The sequence below is a fragment of the Patagioenas fasciata genome, chromosome 1, assembly GCF_037038585.1.
Source record: "Patagioenas fasciata isolate bPatFas1 chromosome 1, bPatFas1.hap1, whole genome shotgun sequence".
Lineage (NCBI taxonomy): Eukaryota > Metazoa > Chordata > Aves > Columbiformes > Columbidae > Patagioenas > Patagioenas fasciata.
In genome coordinates, this window is record NC_092520.1 from 175,652,128 (window position 1) to 175,670,508 (window position 18,381).

At 48.3% G+C, this 18,381-nt stretch overlaps 1 protein-coding gene across 2 annotated transcripts in view; it reads right to left on the reverse strand.

Annotated features, from left to right (window-relative positions):
* Window positions 1-18,381, reverse strand: part of CACNA1I (calcium voltage-gated channel subunit alpha1 I) — an 88,444-nt gene that overhangs the window by 13,760 nt on the left and 56,303 nt on the right. For both annotated transcript variants that reach the window (XM_071801651.1, XM_065837465.2), the window contains exons 13-27: window positions 18,161-18,251; window positions 15,566-15,765; window positions 13,984-14,406; window positions 12,957-13,057; window positions 11,762-11,885; window positions 10,906-10,974; window positions 9,791-9,975; window positions 9,328-9,454; window positions 8,102-8,227; window positions 7,531-7,620; window positions 6,364-6,556; window positions 5,134-5,285; window positions 3,375-3,484; window positions 2,640-2,773; window positions 1,816-1,886 (exon numbers count right to left, since the gene is read on the reverse strand). In XM_071801651.1, the coding sequence (XP_071657752.1) occupies window positions 1,816-1,886; window positions 2,640-2,773; window positions 3,375-3,484; window positions 5,134-5,285; window positions 6,364-6,556; window positions 7,531-7,620; window positions 8,102-8,227; window positions 9,328-9,454; window positions 9,791-9,975; window positions 10,906-10,974; window positions 11,762-11,885; window positions 12,957-13,057; window positions 13,984-14,406; window positions 15,566-15,765; window positions 18,161-18,251 (2,196 nt within the window). The remainder of the gene's footprint in view (window positions 1-1,815; window positions 1,887-2,639; window positions 2,774-3,374; window positions 3,485-5,133; window positions 5,286-6,363; window positions 6,557-7,530; window positions 7,621-8,101; window positions 8,228-9,327; window positions 9,455-9,790; window positions 9,976-10,905; window positions 10,975-11,761; window positions 11,886-12,956; window positions 13,058-13,983; window positions 14,407-15,565; window positions 15,766-18,160; window positions 18,252-18,381) is intronic.

The following is an 18,381-nucleotide window of genomic DNA, read 5'->3' on the forward strand; positions in this document are numbered from 1 at the left end:
ATCTTGGTTAGCAAAGGAGCTGTACAGGAGACAGAAAAGTCAGAATTTATAAAGTATGGAAGAATATATTAATACTTGTGGTTTGTGGCTAGGATCAGAGCAGGGTTCAGAGGCTTCAACTGAGATCCCAACTGTGCTTTTTGCCACCCTGAGCAAAACATTTCACTGCCTGATGACTCAGTTTCTCCATCTAGATGACAGGGATATGAACATTTCCTCCTCTCTTATTAAGCCTCTATATTTTGGGGATAGAAGTCGACTCGCACCATTTAAGTGCAAATACACTGCAGAGTCCCCTTCCAAGAGCTTCTGTACGCTATTTCAGCCAGCTCTTAAGATCTGTGTGCATTTATCTGGGTTACAGAATAAACATGCCACAGACATGCAGATGCTGGATCTGGAGACCTGCTTCATTCCAGATCCTTGCTTGAGAAAAATCAGCTGTTGTGGCTCCTGGAATAGAAAAGAGCAAGGTGCAAAGAAGCTGTACTGAGCCAGCCTGGGGCAGCAGAGACAGAGCTAATAAATGTTACTGGCCCAAAGCTGCCTGCTATAGGAATATGCTTCATCTCCTGCTCCTTCCGTTGTCCAGTGTATCTCAGCCCTCAGCTAACCTGGATAACAATATTATTATATACTCTACATATTAATTGTATAATGATTATTATTAGACAAAACCAAAAATTATTATTGTTTAATAAAAAACATGGGGCATCAGGCAGAGCTCAGGATCCATAAAAGATCAGTGTTTCCCCCTTGCTTCTGTGCCATGAGATTTCTCTAATTCAGATTGACATTTATTGTCACCAACATCAGAACTAAACTCCTTGGGTAACTACTCATGCTGTTTTCAGATTGATTCTCAGCTCTGCATCACTCACCAAGACTGGCACATTAGCTGATAAATCAACTGACAAATGCCCGTGCATTTTGATATCATGCAATAGAACTGCCTGCTTAGGGCCTGTCACAGCAGCGGTTTGATGTATGATCAGTAGAGCTACTTGGTGCCATTACTCCTTGCTTAACAATTCTCTCTCTCGAGGATCCAAAAGGAAGGGGACCAGTCTCCCTGGCTGCTCATCCATCACAGAGGATCCTCGCAGTGGGCTCGAAGCCTGTGTAAAGTACCGTGTCAGCATCTCATCCGGGAACAGCTGCCGCTCACAGCTCATGAAATCCTTCTGCCTAGCTGTCTTGCAGTAGACACTTCACTGCCGGCTGCGTGAGCCACAACAGAGCGCGTCACTGCTTCTCATACACGAGAGGCTCAGAGACACAAAGGGGTCCAGGAGGAGAAAGGAAGAAAAGAAAGTAGGAAGAGGGCGGCACTAGCTAAGAAAAAGAGTGACAGGAGTGCAAATGAAAGAGAGGGGGGCAAAAAGGGGCACATGCAGGGAAGGGTGAGAAGGGCAGAGATGCAAAGACTTCCTTTCCTCCTGAAATGGCTGCCAGTTACTCTTCTTGTCTTACGGAGAGGGGAGAGAGGAGCTGGGGACTGGGACTAGCTGCAAGCAGTCAGAGACTAGCTAGAGGTGATGGGAAGAAGTTTGTCCTCATCCAGAAATCAAGCCGTGTTTCGTTCACCCATGGGAGAACAGAGGTGAGCTGTACCCCTGTGATTGACAGAATAACCTGGACAACACCTGTCTGAGGAGACCTCTGCCCCCATGAATGACATGAAAACTCAGACTCCACCTTCAGGCAGTTGCCTGCACAACACAGTAGACACCACTTCCAAGACTCCACAGGAATTAGCCCTTTGGAAAAAGGGTGCAGAAAAGACAAGTCGTTGAGGAAGCTGGGTTGTTTTACCTGTGGCAGGGCTTGAACAACTGTATCCAGCAGTGCTCGCATTCCTGTGGCCATCTTCAGTAGCTTCAGGACTGCCACAACAAACACAAGAGAAGTATCACTCAGACTGAGCTCAGAAAGTCCACCCTTTGTGTGATTTATTAATGCCAGTAGTGCAAGATGTCCTGTCTCCCCTTGCCCTAGAAAAACTGGATTTTCCCCCTTGACCCCCTCCTCCCTTTTCCCACTTCTTTTGACTGTACAACCCCAGTGTTCCTTCTCCTCCAGCCCATCTCTTTCTTACTGAATATTCTGTTTCTGTCACCCATGACTTGAGCTTCTTCTGCTTCACCCAGACAGTCTGGCCAAGAGCCCCCCTTTCTCCCAACAATGTGTTTCACAATTCTCCCTCTGGTTTGATTTTTCATTCCATCACTTTCTCTTCCTCCAGCCACTATCTGTTAAGGCAGCTTAGAACATCTTGGACACCACCAGGAAGATTCAGTCCCCTCCCTCTGCCAACTTCAACCTGCTTGTGGGCCCCTTCTCTAAACACCACTGCCATACTTGTCCCATAAAAGAATATCAGGGAAAGTTCAGTACTCGCATGACCTGCTTACCCTCCTGGCCCTTCACCCCCTGCTAAAACCACTGCATCTAAGGGCTAAAGGAAGCCAGAAAGCCTTAGTCTCTAGGCTGTCTTTTGTCACATCACCTGCCTCCCTCCTAGGGCCAGAGACAGGGCAAGCCCGTGACCCTACGGCCTCTGCTCAATGAGTTATGGCACCAAGTCCCACTCTACGGCCACCTACAACAGCCCTGCCTCTGGTCAGTGCCTCTCTCACCCCGGGCGATACGCAGCACCCTCATGATCCGAATGATAGTGGGGTTAATTGGGAGAGCAGCATTGATTTCAATCTCTTCCAACGTGATGCCCATGACAGACAGCAGCACAATGGCCAGATCTAGCTGGTTCCACCTTAAGAAGAAAAATTGAAGAGAATAAAGGACGATGGACTTTTTCCATTTCCCTGAAAAAGAAAGTGAATTGTCTCTACTTCAACCTAAATATTGCTTTATGTATGAGTCCAAGACCCCATTCTGAGTCAGCCTATATGGCCTTTTGCAGACAAACAGAGATTCACTTTGCATACACCCTAAGCAGCCAGAGGCAAGCCAGCCTGATCTGAAAGCATGGAGCTGTGTTACTATGGTGCTATGCTTTGACTAATGGGCTCAGCTTTTTGCGGCCTGACTACCTAGAATCAGCTTCGTTATACACATTCCGCTTCAGCATGCTTCCAGTTTGCCTCAAGGCCAGGAAAAAATGGCTCTTTCTAACCTCACCTCCTCTGCTTTCTAGCCTAATCAGCAGATACGAAAGCAATTTTTAGACAACTCTTACTATTACCTATGCATTATGGCTCACACAGGCTGAGGTTAGATCCATGCTGTGCAGAACTGGGAGGCAGTCAGGGAACTCTGCTACCACCTCAGACTCCAGGTAGGGATCCATACTCAAAACCTCCACCCCAAACCCAGTTGTCCCACAGCCACAGTTGACATAACCCTCTGCTTACCTGTCTTTGAAGAATCGCCGCAGACCAAATGCCACCAGCTTGAGAACAGCCTCCAACACAAAGACAGTGGTGAACAGGTAGTTGCAATATTTGAGGGCGGTCTCCAGGGACTGCCAGCAGAAAGAGAGGGTAAAGAATTGAGATAAAAGCAACAACAAGCACATAACCTGTGGGGGAACTCTCCTGAGTACCAGGAATTCACTGGGAGGTGGGGAAGCTGTCCCATGCCTCCTACCTACTTGAAGGTGGAAGCTGCCTACTAAGGGCAACCACCAGCTGGCCCCTCTGCCCCATGTTGTTCTCAGGATTGGTTACTGCTCCTTTCTGCTGTACAATGTAATGGGGAGCAGGAGGCTATTGCAAGGAGAATCCATCCAGTACCATCAGCCTTCTCTTTTGTCAGTAGCCCATGCCACCTGGATACCACCATGTTAATGGCACTGGCATGGCTATCAATCAGGAGGGAGACACGAAGGTTACTCCAGTTACGGATACATGTCATCTCTGATGGGAGGAAACCCCTCTGTGCCTTGATCTGGGGCAGGCACATATCATATCTCTTAGCTGTTGGGTTTCTGGTTCTTTTATGTGCTGCCCCTTCTCCATCACTGAGGACAAGTGTGAGCAGTAGGCGGCATTTGGTGGCACTTCATACTGGAAGGGTTCAAAGTGCTTTAGCAAGATTCTTTAGCAGAGTCTGACAGCAGGCTAGCATGGCTGGACCTGCATTCCAGGGGAAGGAGCTGAGGTGTAAGGAAGAAGAGTACCTTATTCAGGAGCAAAGGCCCAATGTGGGGATGACAACAGATAAAGGTTAAGAGTTTCTGCAGAGTAAAACTGGGCACCATCAAGGGCAAGATAAAAACTGGGCAGTTCTGCAAGAAATGGAGGAACCTGGCAGTGGATTTGAATGAGGACAGACAGGTTCAGTTCCTGATCAAAGCCTGAGCTACCTTGCACAGCATCTGCTCAGACACCAGTGCTGTCACCTAAATCAAGGGTATCCTAAACAGAAAACTGAAATGCCACCAGGCAAATGTCGTGATGAATGCTTTGTCTACATATGGAGGCAGAAAGTTCCTTTGATACGTGCAACATACTTTTTTTTCTATCAAAGGCACCAAGGACATTGCCAGGAACACTAAGAGGTAGATGGTCTTCCCCAAAGTATAAATTCGTTTGGCCTTCAAGGCCCTTTACCGGGAATGACCTCCTGCAGCTGCGAGAGGCTCTGCTCAGTGCTTTGGCCCTGCAGTTTCTCTGTTGGACACACAACCAGCCACCCTAGTCCTTTCAGCTCAGGCCCTACAGCCGCAGAACTGGACTGACATTTGGAAATACAAAGCAAAGCCTGAAGCTCCCAGAACAGTGCTGCTTCTACCACTTCTCCTGTTAGGATCCAGAGGACCAGACAAAGCAGACCAGGCAGTTAAATTTGGGTGATGCACATATTCACTAACTAATATAAAGCACAGAGACTTAATTGCACCTTGCTTTCTGGAGGCCTGACTCCTGCTTAGGTGCCTTCTCTTTATTGATTTTAATTGATAACAACTGTCTGAGTAGGGTCTATATTTCTGGATACATAGGAAACTTTTAACATAATTTTGCCTACTACATTAACTATTGCAACAATTGAAAAGTATTTTTTAGAGACACTCAAGTGTCCTGCCTATGCTGGTGGCCAGTGGTCACCAGAGGGCTGTATCAAAATAACATAATGACTAGAGGCAGGGCTTATCTCCATGATCTCACTCACCACAGGTTGGTTGTAGTGCTCCAAGGACATAGTGACCACGTTGAGGCAGATGATGAAAGTGATGAAGATGTCCAGATAGTGGCTGGTGCAGACCGAATGAATAAGGAGGCGTATGGGGCAGTAGGTAGCATAGTACGGCAAACGCTGCGCCTCTTCAGTGGAAAGAGGGAGATGGGCAGAGTTTGGAAGAAATTGAAAGAAAGAGAGAAATGGGTAAGAAACGCTGGGGAGGGAGCAGGCACAAGAGTGGTGTGGTGATACATGTTGAAAAAAAAGGGAATGAAGGTTGGGGAAGAAAGAACAGAAAAGGATAGGTAAAAGACAGGGGACATAAGAAGGACAGCGAAAAGTAAAAAGCAGAAGTGAGGAAAAAAATAAATAGAAAAAAGACAAGGAAAGGAATGCTAGAAAGAAAATCTGTTAGTCCATGTTTGTGGGAATGGTGCTAAATCAGCATTTCATGCCTCAACAAATTAAGATCACAAATGATAAAAGGGAGCAGATGGTTCCGGGAGAGGCCCCAGGGTGTCACAGGAGAGAGGGGGAGAACTGGAGCAGAGGAAGGGAAAGCATGCCCACAGGCTGTGAATGGAAGAAAACCATCAGCCTGGGGTAGTTGGGATGATTTCCAGGGGCAAGTATGCTTTTCCAGTTTTTGTCTAGAGGTAATACAGAAGAGGACAGAAACACCAGGAAGAGGATCTGGGACCCCAAGAAGTGACACTGCAACACCGATGGAAGGAGTCAGAAACAAAACACAGGGGTCTTCCTCTTTTTTTTTTTCCCCTCCCTCTTCTTTATATTTGGGTTTAAACACAAAGGATGGTCTGTCCAGGTCTTCCCCCAAACACCAGCTGGGTTGTAGGAATCCCAGGTGGGATCATCCCAAGCCCAGGAGGTGTACCAAGTTGTACACGTCCTGTATCAACGGTGCACGCCAGCAGGTGCTATGGGGTGTTTTTGGTACATGTTATCTCCAGAGGGGCAGGGTGCTAAAACCCCAGCAGCTTCCCCACAGTCTCAGCAGACCTCATCAGCCACCCCTCTCCCCCAAACTGTCCCAGTGAGTTGCGTAGCGACACGGCAGTGGCGCAGGGAGGAAGGCTGAGAGCGCAGCCACAAGCAATGCATTTCAGAGACCAGTCCATTGGGAAAGAAAAAGAAGAGGAGAAGGTTTTTCTCAGAAAACCTTGGCCTACGAACCGACCAAACACTTAGGCTGTGCCTTACTCCTTCGCTTCTTCTCCAGGCGGCGCAGGCGCTTCTCCTCCCGCCGGCGCGCCTCCTCAGCCTCCTGGTGCTGCCGGCACTTGTGGAAGTTCTCCACCACCACCCCCACAAACATGTTGAGCACAAAGAAGCTGACGATGAGGAGGAAGGAGATGAAGTAGAGGAGCATCCAGGGGTTGTTGTTGGTCACCGGCTGGAGGTAGGGATAGAACAGAAGCAGTGGATCAGCTGGATGGGCAGCAGTATGGAAATGATGAGGGTGGGACCTGCCCTGGTGACTGGCTGCAGGGAAGGTAGAGAGGGGTTATGGAAATCAGGGGAGTGGGCTGGGAAGAGCTGGGGCTACAGACAAGACAGTTGGTGGTTGGTGGACCGGATTTCGGCGTCACCTGGTGATTGATGGAGCAGATGGGAGTCAAGGTCTAGCGCCTGCTTGCACGGAGTCACCCACAATTCAGGCAGAACCCCAGCATGTGGTAAAATGGGTGGTCCAGGCACCAGGAACACATTTGGCTCAAGGGCAAGTAGAGACCGTATCTACGTGCCACCAAAATGGCAATGAGACTGGAATAGAAATGTTATTCAGGCCTGGAGAGAGAGGAGACCTTAACTTTGACTGGGTCTCCTGACAAAAAGCCAACAAAACCAACAGCGGTGCATCTTGTGCAGAGGTTTAGATGTAAATGGAGCATTATCCCTGAGATTCAAGTCTGTGGTACAGCAGCCCCTGGCAGGCACTTCCACTGGACACTATCAAGGTCACTGTTCAGTGATAGAGGAATAGGGACACAGTGGGCAACAGCATGATAGTCCCTGCTTCACAGGGTATTAAAATAACCATTTGTGGGCCACGAGGGAGCCAGCCTGCCCCAAAGGGCACATGGTACTGTTGCTGCATCATTACAAATAGGTAACTGCTGTGAGATCCAAATTGAGCAGAGGGTGAGAATTATGACAGACACCCACTGCACAGCCACAGCTGCACCCCCCTGCATGGACCAGGCACAACTCTCGACTTCTTGAAACTAGGTGAGCAAAGGATTCAGAAGAGCCCTGGAAGGGACTCTTGGTTTGAGGGAGGTGTGTGAAGCAGGACATTTAAACATGCTTCTGCCTTATTAGCCCGAGGAAAGTGATAAAGGTCCTTTTACAAGAAAATCTTCATACCTGCTGGTCAACAGCCACAGCATCCAGTCCATTATACATAATATTGACCCAGCCATCCTTGGAAGCCAGAACAAAGAGGGACATCAGAGCCTGCAACATATAAAGCAAAGCAGATGTGGAGCAGGTGCATCTGGCAGGCTGGGAAAAAAAAACAATAATGGGTTTATGCTCTAAAACATACAACATCGAAATACTCTTCCTGCCTGTGTCTCTACACGCATCAAAACCTGCTCCTTCCCCCGTGGGGGAGTGGGAGGGAGGGCAGGAAGCCATGTGCAGCCAGATCCACCAGAGGAAAGAGGTTGTGAAGAACATCTGCTTCACAGCAGGAGAAAAAAGAAAATCAAGCTCTCTGCTGCCACCACTTTTCTTTCCCCATCAACCTGTAAGCATCATCCTGATACCAACCCACTAGTGACACATCTTCTGCATGGATACCCATGCCAAACAACCACCCCTCCTAGCCCAAGGACCAGGCTTTCCAGGCATTGCATCTGTGCCCTGGGAGGGGTACATATAGGAGGACACAAACCCCATGCTGGGTTCCCATCAGAGACAGGGGCACACTCACTTGTCCCAGGTTATCGAAGTTATACTTGTGGTGCACCCACTTGTAGTTGGCAGCCATGCAGTCAGACCGGTTGGTGATGTTCCTGATGTCAACTCCCAGGCAGTGGTAGAACTTGCCCTTGAAGAGCTGCAGGAGGGGAATGAACCCATCAGCCCTTTTCCCTGCGGGGTTCCTCACGGTCCCTGGGATGTGCAGAAGCTCCCAAGACGGGGTGGGCTTCAGGGCTGCAAGCCAGGTGGAGCATGACAGGTAGGGAGGACCACCAATGCAATGTAGAGCACAGGCTCAAACATTGCTAAAGAGCCAGGGCTACCCTCTTAAACCCACATCTGGCTTTGCAGCCTGCTCCACTGTCCCAGGCCAGCAGTGACTGTAAGCCCTTACCATCTGACAGCCTATAGGGCTGCCGTTTTGGGTGCGATTAGAGCCACTGACCCAAAAGGTAAAAAAAAAAGATCTATTCAGACCCCAAGAGTAATCTCCCCTCCCTGCTTCCCAGTTACTGAGAGAGCTGATAGGAAAATATCTCATCTGAGGGTAAAGAGCCAGAAAAAACATCCCCTGCTTCTCAGATGCTTTTTTTCACAAAGCTGCACTGCACGGCTTTGGCTCTTCTGCCCAGGGCTCCTCTCCCCATATGGAAGGTACTGGTTTGTGCATTTGTACAGATGCATCAGAGCAGACTAAGTATAGCACATTCCCTGAGATGGAAGTAACGCCCACGTCCTTGCTCCTCTGCAATGCAACAGCCGAAAATAAAGAGGATTAAATAAAAAAATAAAAGAAGGTTGTGGGTGGATTTAGGACTCAGAGCGAGGAGGAGAAACAGAGCTGACTGGAGGCAGGGTTCATGCAAGCAGGCACTGAGCTGCTTGCTCTTGTGGTGTGGCATGGATGTGTCCAGCAAGCCCTGTGCTATGCCAGCCCTTGATTCTCCCTGTAACACTGACCCAAACCCTGATCAAGCTCCTGTCAGGTGCAAGCGTTAACTCCTGTCTTGCACATCCATTGGCATCTGCATTCACTGAGCACCTTGCTGTCTTTGCCAAAGGTTGCAGGGATATTATGGTGAGAAACAGCTCAGGGAAGAGGGCAGCTGCAGAAGGTTTCCTGACTTGCCTGTCCCTCCCGCTCTGCTCAGTTCCCTGTGCCTGTACCTGGGAATACAGATGCCCACAGTAGGGCTTGAGGCATGGGGGCTGTTTGATGGGCAGTAACAACTCTACCTGCACACCCAGGATGCCGAAGATGATGAAGAAAGCACAACAGATGAGGACAATGTTTCCTATGGGCTTGAGGGAAGAAATTAGTGTCTCCACCACCAGCTTCAGGCCAGGAGCTCGGCTGATGACTCTGGAAGGGAAGGAAGGGGAGGGGTGACAGAGGAACAGGGCAGGGATGTTTGCCCTAAGCTAAGCATTTTCAGCAGCAATGGACCTCCACTCTCCCTGTGCAGTGACCCATCAGTGGGGATCACTTCCCTGCAACCAAAACACCTCTTCTCTCCCATGGGTTGGTTGTCTGATGAGGTACCTCCAGGGCCAGAGCCGTATGGCTAAAGGGAACCTCCCTGTGGCTCATGGCTTGTCAGACCACACTTTGCCGGGCACAGCATGATCTGACTCTGGGACCCTTCCACAGGGAGGTGGTGGGAAGAGGGAGACCAGCAGGGTTCAGTGGGGTTCTGACCGGAGGGGACGTAAGGTGCGCAGCAGCCGGAGGACCCGCAGCACCCCCAGGATTTTGGCACCACCAGCAGAGGCCACCGAGACCACAATGTCAATAAGAGACACGAAGACCAAGAAGCCATCCAAGATGTTCCAGCTGCTGCGGAGATAAGCCTGATCCCCAAAATACAGGCCTAGAGAGACCACCTGCAAAAGAGGGGAGAAGAGAAGGGGTCAAATGGCTCCTCTCCATATTGCCTGGTAGAGGGCAGCTATGGAGAGAGGACAAGGATGGGGGACAATTATCAACTCCATGTGACACTGGCATGTCATCTCATCATCTTTTCCTTTTACGTGGAAGTCTATGATGGAAAATGTCTTTGGGGAAAGTGGTGGCACGTAACTCCAGAAATAACATGGCCATTGTGTCTTCTCACCATTCCTCTGCCTCCCTGAGCAACAGCACTGTAGGGACCACACAGAAAGCCTTTCCCTGCCATACTACTAGGGCAAGTCTCCCAGTCCAGAGGTCACCTGGGAAGTAAATCAGGCACTAAATCCCATACTTTGGCGCCTAAGAGGGTGGTTCTGTTCTCAGCAATTCTCAACACCAGCAGGTGCTACAGACATCAGTGGCCTTAGGGAGAGCAAATCATGGCCATAATTTGGGTATGAATTTTAGGGGGTTGAAACGCAGGCAGCCATCTCTGAGACTGTCTTCACCCAGTTTTGGAACTCTTTCCCAATCACAAGATTTTCCGATTGTCATAAAGTACTTAGCTATTAAATAACTATCTCAACTAAGAGCACATTATTGATGTTGCTGTTGTTTCCCCCATTCTTCCTCTAGGAGGAACAAAATGGACATTTGACATTACTACAAAATCCATACTTGGAGGCCAGCTGTTCCTGCCAGATGTTAAGATCCCTTCGGATTTAAAGCCTTGGATAAACACCCCCCCCAAGCATGACAAGAGGGGACTCAATCCCAGGCAGTATCTGCCTTTACCAAGGTAAGGGGAAGGAGTGGCACAATGAAAAGAGGGAGAGATTTTAGAAGGGTGATAAGCAAACATGAAGCATGTTGTTCCTGACAATGGAAAAGGCTCTGAGCTTTTCATCTCCACAGTAACTTACCTTCAGTGTCATCTCAGCTACAAAAATTGCTGTGAAAATGTAGTTGGACACAGTGAGAAAGATTCTCTCCTAGGAAAAAAAAAAAAAAAAAGAGTAGAAAAAGGCCTTAAATGTATATTGACTTCTTGACCTGAAAGCTGGGGAAATAAGAGAAGTGCCTTTGGCAAAGGTCAGTGCTGGGCAGCTTTTATCTCACACACCTTGGCTCAGCTCTGGGCCACAGCTGGGCCAGGATCCTCTGCAACTCTGCAAGAGCACAGTGGATGGGATTTGCCTTGCATTCTGCAAACCTGCTTTCAGGGTGCTTTCTACCCTGTTTTGCCCATGCTGGTCAGTCCTGACCTGCTGTGCTGACCTGGGACTCCTTTCCAAAGTGTTGCTGAGCACCAGGCACTAGATTGTGTGTAAGTGCAGTAGAGCCTGGAAGTTAGCTAAGGCAGACATGCAGATAAAGCCATTTCACTTGCCAGCTTGAGCCATCTCCAAGATAACTCAAAAGCAACATGCATGAGTGATGATATGCCATTTCTACAGAATGGAAGTTACTTCTATCTTTTAGTTCCCAGTCACTGTCCTTTTTGCCCATCATTTCTTAACTGCAGGTGCCTGGGGGACTCTCTTGCTCTTCAAGAGGGAAGGAATTAGGATCACTATTATAAAGTAGGTTGCCCCATTATGAGACTCTGCAGGGGAAGCACGCTCTGTGTGACTTACTAATACTTAGGCATTTGAATGGATGAGTGGAAGTTTGTGTTTGGTGCTCAAGTTCTTCCAGAGGACATACCCGTGCCAGGAACACTTACAAACCTCTGTCAGAGCTTGTGCCAAAAAGCAAACGGGAGGAAATGGTGCTCACCGTGCTTCTGTGTTCAATCTGTGGTCTCTCCAGAGCAATGGTGATGCAGTTCAGGAAGATGAAGGCCAGCACAACATAATCAAAGAGTTTGTGAGCAATGATGGTTTGGCAGAGGAGGCGAAACCTGCAAGAGAGTTCAATAGGTATCCATGCCTTGGGCAGAGCAAGGTTAAGAAGTATGAGGACAGAGAATTAAGAGGTCTGGCCAAAACTGAGCCCTGATGCAGCAGCTTTCCTATCACTGATACTGGCACCCCTTGCCATGGCGATATCCCAGGGTGGCCCATGGTCATGCAGGGAGCCTGGAACAGAGCAATGTCAGAACAACGAGCTGAAACTTCATCCATTGCCCCAGTGCCAGAGTGGTTTTCTAACCACTACAGCTCTGTGGTCCTCTCTTGCCCTATAGAGGAGACTGAATTTCAGTTTTCCTCTTAAACTCACACTTTGTGCTACCCCAACACAAAGAGGCCACATGCTAAAAGCTGACAGAGGCAGGTAGGTTGGCTGTCATGGTGACCACACTTCTATCAGCTCTGAAAGACACTGGGCCCACTAGCACAGGCGTCACACAGAGCAAAGAGTCCTCCCTCGTGACCTCTAACAAAACTCCCTTCTTTTCAAGCAGTAATGCACACAGGTGAGAATACTGTTGGCTGGGGTATATGAACATTTTCTCCTGATGGGAAGACCCCTCCAGCAAGAAGTATTTATCCTAAATTCATTTTTTTTTTCAGGCAAGAAGAATTCTAGCTATACCCTAAAAGGTGTGATATGACTGCTGATAAGTTGGTACTGGGACTGAAAATGAAATCGAGAGACTGTTCTGGTACCAGGGGAGGAAATATCAGTATTGTGGAGTCATTAATAATACAGTCCTCCTCCTTTTTGGGTTACTGTTAGTATTCCCTGCCTTGCTTTGCTATAAATATTTATGATTATACAAAAGAAAAACGGGATGCTCCAAAGGGAGGGAAAATCACAATAACTATTTACGATTCTCATCCTTCCTTTCACCTCCAGAATCAAGGAAGAGAAGTGTTGTTTGGCTGTAGAAGGGGAGAAGAAGACAAAACACATTCCCAGCTGGTAAGTTTAAAGTTGCAACCTAACATGCAGATCAGAGTATGTGGCTAGCACTGCAACAGAACCTGTCCCATTTTCTCAACCCTCTCCTGGCAAAAAACACACAAACCTGTTTTGTGGAGAGAAGAGATATATGGACCAGTCTTCCCGTAACTCACACCAGTCTGGTTTATAAACTTCCATCATCTTCCGGATGCGAAAGCACAGGCTCTGGAGGGATGGAGTAGAAGCAAATGCCACTGGTTACCTTCCCTGAGAGAGACACTCTTCCTGTCACATCTGACCCCAAAACGCCGCTACCTGAAGTTCCTCAGGTGCACTTACTTCTTTAAGCCTCTGAAAGAGGAAATGGACTCAAAAAGCAACAAGCCACTGTAAAGGAGGTAGGAGTTGCTTTGCTACAGCCTGTTTGACTCTTGGCTTCTTGTTTCCTCCCCAGATCATTACAAATAAAACTACTGGTCACCTTTCTAGGGTAAGATGTTGTCCATGATGCCTTCTCAGAGCTGTTGGAGTGGTTTTGTTACATAAGGACAGAATTTTCTCACTACCTCAGCTAAACAAGAGGCCAGGACAGAAAGACCTTCTGTTGGCACTTGGGCTCAGAGGTGATTTAATTTCATACAGCATGTATATCAGTTCACATTTCTATGGACCCTCTATCCACTTTTTCCACCCTTTGATCTGCTTATGGATTGTGCATTGCAGTCTCCCAGCCTGGCACTGCAAAACTCACTTGCCTTGTCTCTCGTGCCTGTGCCTCCTGCTCTCATCTGCTGATGTTCCTCATGCAAAGCTCTCAATGCTCACACAAGCTGACCTTACCTGGCCTGGAGAAATCGCAGGTTGTATTGCTCCAAAATAACAGCCCCTGAATGACTGTGCATGTGCCTCACATCTGCTTTCCACCCACCATCCACCTGTACAACTGCCTTGCAGGCAGCCTGACAATGTGGCTGGAGGCTTGTCTGGGCCTAGAAGGTCCCATCTGTGTTCAATGTTGTCCTTCAGCTGTACTTAAAGCACCTTTACAAGCTCTCCCAACCATGTGGCAGGGAGACTGAAACTTCAGGATGGATTTGGGGTTTCTCACAGCACTGCAGTATAGCCCCACATTCCTTCCCACAAGTACTCACATAATCTATCTCTTCATCATCCTCTCCCCGTTCCTTGCGGTTGTCCATCTTTGGGAAGATCTCCTTGGCAATACTGGGCATTTTGCCATTGCAGTCTTGATGCTCACTGGCCCCAGACGCTGCTCCCAGTTTATGGGCCACTCTGTGGCCAGATGGGACCGAGCCCAACTCCAGCAGGTCACAGGAGCCTTTGTTGTCCAGGGAGAGCGTCCGGCGGTGATGCAACACCCTTCCTGTCCCATCCGGCTCCCCATCTGCTGTCCCAGTCCCGTGCCTTTCTCCAGACAGGAGGGATTCATGCTCGGCGGAGGGAGGTTTGTGCTTGAGGCTGTGTCCCCGGGCCAGGCTGTTCCAGCTGGAGCGGCGGCTGCCCCAGGGCCCACTGCGGCCCCAGGCACCATAGTGGGAACTGCGGGAACTGGACTGTAAGAGAGCAGGACAGGGACTCAGGGCACAAGGAGGGAGGATGCGATCCAATTTCAGATCACAGGTTTCTCCCTTAGCCAGGAAGTTGTCATTTTTTTCAGCCATTGAGGAAGTTGCACGGTGGGAATTTAGCAGCAATCTCTGTAAATCTGACAATAAACTGATAATGAGTTAGCAATGGTGTTGGCTGCCATTACTTTATAGCACCATCTGTGTGCAAGGTACTTACAGAGAAGGTAAATAATAAAGCCAAAGGCCAGGTGCCTGATGTTACTTACACCATCACAGAGCAAGAATAAAGCTCTCCAAAAATCTGATTGGCAGCTTTTTATGCTACCCTGGGGTAAAGGATAACACAAGGTACAGGGTGATGGATAACCTGACACACAATCTTTGAGTACAGTCTTAGTAAAAGGAAGAAATGAGAGAAACAGGCTTGCTGGTTACAGTCTAGTCCAACCACATCAGCAACTTATCATGTAGTATGTGGCTGCCAGCTCTCCCTGTTCAGAAATTTCAGGGGCATGAACCCTTTGAGCACCAATTCACCCCCACCAAGCTGTGTGTGTCAGTGGATAGAAACCCCAGCAGCTGATGTTACAAGGTGGACAGGTCTGACATGAGTTGGCTGGAGAGCCAGCAGTGCTTGAAGAAGTGCTAAGGGGCAGGAGAACCTGCTATGGGGAGCTCCAAGTCAAGATTTCTCCATCATTACAAAAGCTTCCAGAAAACTCATCTGTTACGGAACTTGGCAGCTCTGGCATCAAGCAGATATTCCTATGCTCTTAACTCACTCCGGGCATTATTTTGGGTCCTGTGCTCTAGGAAAACAAGGAAAGAGCAAGGGGACAAAACATGGTTCACTCTAAGAGGGAGACTCTGTCTCCTTGGTGTCCCTACTCTCTCACGAGAAGCACACAGAAGAGCTGAATCCCACACTCAATTAACCCAGAAATAGACGTGAATAATCTGAAAATTTAGATAAATAGTGTGAATTGACCTGGCTTCCTAAAGACAGGCAATGCACTTGTCTTAGAAGCCTACAGCAGCAGTTCAATCCTCCACAGCAATCCCAAGATGATGGTAGAAAGACAACAGAGTGCTTGGACTTCAAAAGAAGGGGACAACACACAAGTCTGCTCACTGACTCACTCACCAACGACCGCTGGTCACAGGTCATTCTCCCCAGGGACATCACGCTGCTCTTCCGGGAACCAACAGCAACACGGATCTGGTCAGGCTGCAGGGAGTTGCGCGAAGAGTTTGTGACCCCCCCAGCAGCCACTGGTGGGGTGGAGGGCAAGGATGGGTCCAAGTGTCCATTAGGTGTCACAGGAATTGTGCAGAGCTTGGGATCTGATACAGGAAGCAGGAGAAAAGAGGAAGGTGGGTTCCTCACTATCCAGTGACTGTTGCAATGTCTAAGTTATTTAAGCATGTCAGCAGCAGCTAACAGAATATTAGCTGTTTAGAATCATAGATTGATTTAAGTTGGAAGAGACCCTTACTATCATCGAGTTCAACCATAACCTAAATCTACCACTAAGCCATGTCCCTAAGAACCTCATCTATGCACCTTTTAAACACCTCCAGGGATGGAGACTCCATCACTTCCCTGGGCAGCCTGTTACACTGCTTGACAACCCTCTCCATGAAGAACTTGTTCCTAATATCCAATCTGGACCTTCCCTGGTGCAACTTGAGACCATTTCCTCTCGTCCTATCACTTGCTACTTGGGAGAAGAGACCAACCCCCTCCATGCTACAACCTCCTTTCAGGTAGCTGTAGACAGCGACAAGGTCTCCCCTCAGCCTCCTTTTCTCCAGGCTGAACAGCCCCAGTTCCCTCATCAGACTTGTGATCCAGACCCCTCATCAGCTTCATTGCCCTTCTCTGCACTCCCTCTAGTACCTCGATGTCTTTCCTATAGTGAGGGGCCCAGAACTGAACACAGTATTCAAGGTGCAAATCAACATCTATTCGTCCTGGTTTAGGGTGTTGTGACAAAAGCAGTGCAAGCTGGGGAGACTTTGAAGTGTCCTCCTCAGTGCACAAAAGTGAGGGCAGCTCTCCTTGGGGCCAGACAGGTGAGCAGAGCAAGGAGACAAACCCTGGCAACAAGGGGAGGAGAGTGTGCTTCTGTATGCCAGGAACAAACACCTGTATTTTCAAGTCCAACCAAATACCATCAGCTGTGGTATTTAAAGCAGTTAGCCTGAGACACTGAAGAAGAGACTAAGATGTGGGGAAATCTGCAGCCACCCATGTATTGAAGTCACCTTTTAATTCCTGCAATCATACTCTTCATCCCAGCCTATCCTACTACACTGGGTCTCTTCAAATAACTGATCATTGACCTTGAAGATCCAGGGCACCTTTGAGGGCTATATTAGATGCTGTGGACGACCATCAGCATTTGTCAAGATGGATGGAGAGGATGGAGTACTGGATTTTGATGCCTGAAATGAATGGAACAATCAGGGTTTTTTGACCTATTGCATAATGAAGGTCACATATCTTCTCTTGCACGCAGCCTCACAGCCATGAGCACACCAACAGGCTCCATAACCTCTTCCCCATCTGCCTTCCAAGGGGTCTGGCTGCCTGCATTCAAGGTCAGCTCTGATATGGTGCAGTCCTGTAACCCAGGATCAGATTGCTTTGAAAACAGCTGAGTTGCAGGAAAGAGCTGTGGTAAGCCAACACTGGAGCCACTGCTCCTTGCTGTGAGAGCTGCATTTAAACTCAGACCTGTAGCCTGTGTCTGGATTACACTGTGAGTATCCTTGTGCCTGTCCATGCACCTTGCTGATCCTTATCTTGTGCTGACTGGACTTCTGGGCTTGACCTCAGACTTGTCTCACCACCGTGGACTTGCCTGGCCATCACTGAACCATTGGCTGACCCTGGCTCATGAGAGCAGACCTGTTCTGCTCGGCTTGTGCAAGTGCTGTGCTTTTGTTGATGTTGTCCCTGCCCTCCTGCCTGGCTGTCCCTTTCTCTCAGTTTTTCAGTTCACCATTCATTGTGGAGCAAGCTACTCCTGCTGCTCCCTGCCACCAAGTCCTGTCTGAAGTATAATACCTCTTGTAGAAAGACCTGAAGTCTTCAAGGAAAGACTTCGAGGGGTGAGGAGCTTACCTGGCAGTTTGTAGGCAGACTGTTGCAAGAGTTAATTATCTTTCCTTAAAAATATGTGGCTTTTTTCAGTCTGAATTTGTTTAGCTTTGGCTTCCAACCTGTATAATCTCATTATGCTTTTTTTCTGCTCAATTAAAGAGCCATCCACCATCAGAAATCTCTCCTTATGGTCAGCACTTACAGAGTGTGTGTTCAAGTCACTTCTCTGGTTTCTCTAAGCTTCATTAGCCTCTCACTATGAGGCAAGACTTCCAGATTTGTCCAAACACATTTTAATGTGTCGGTATCCTCTATCCAAATGCAGATCCCAGATTGGGACAAGGTGTTCCTGAAATGGAGCATCTGAAACTGAGCAGAGACAGTCTCACTTCTCACTCCTAGTTGCCATTCTGTAGGTCATTCAATAACTGCTCCCCATAGCTATCACATTCTTCAGGATGCTGACACAACTCTGTTTTTCCACAGATAACACCACAAATTAGCATGAAGTTTAAATGAAAACCACTAAGTTCTTGGAGATGGGAGTACATTTTCTGCAGAATTTGCTTTTAGATTTCTCACTAAACAGCAATGAGAGATAAGCAAATGAGGTTGTTTGAGTTATTGTACCTGAGCCTTCTTGGACATCTTGGAACTGATCCAACTCCTCCATGTTTGATGAACTCTGATCTTCATCTGAGTATGATCGATTGGCATCACCCTGGAACACACAAATTTAGAAGTTGGGAACCCATAAAAAGACCATTTGTTCTTGTCTTACATTGCTGGAACAACTCTAAAATCCTCCTTGGCGGCCAGGCATCACTGTGATCACTCAAGTCAGCCTTGTG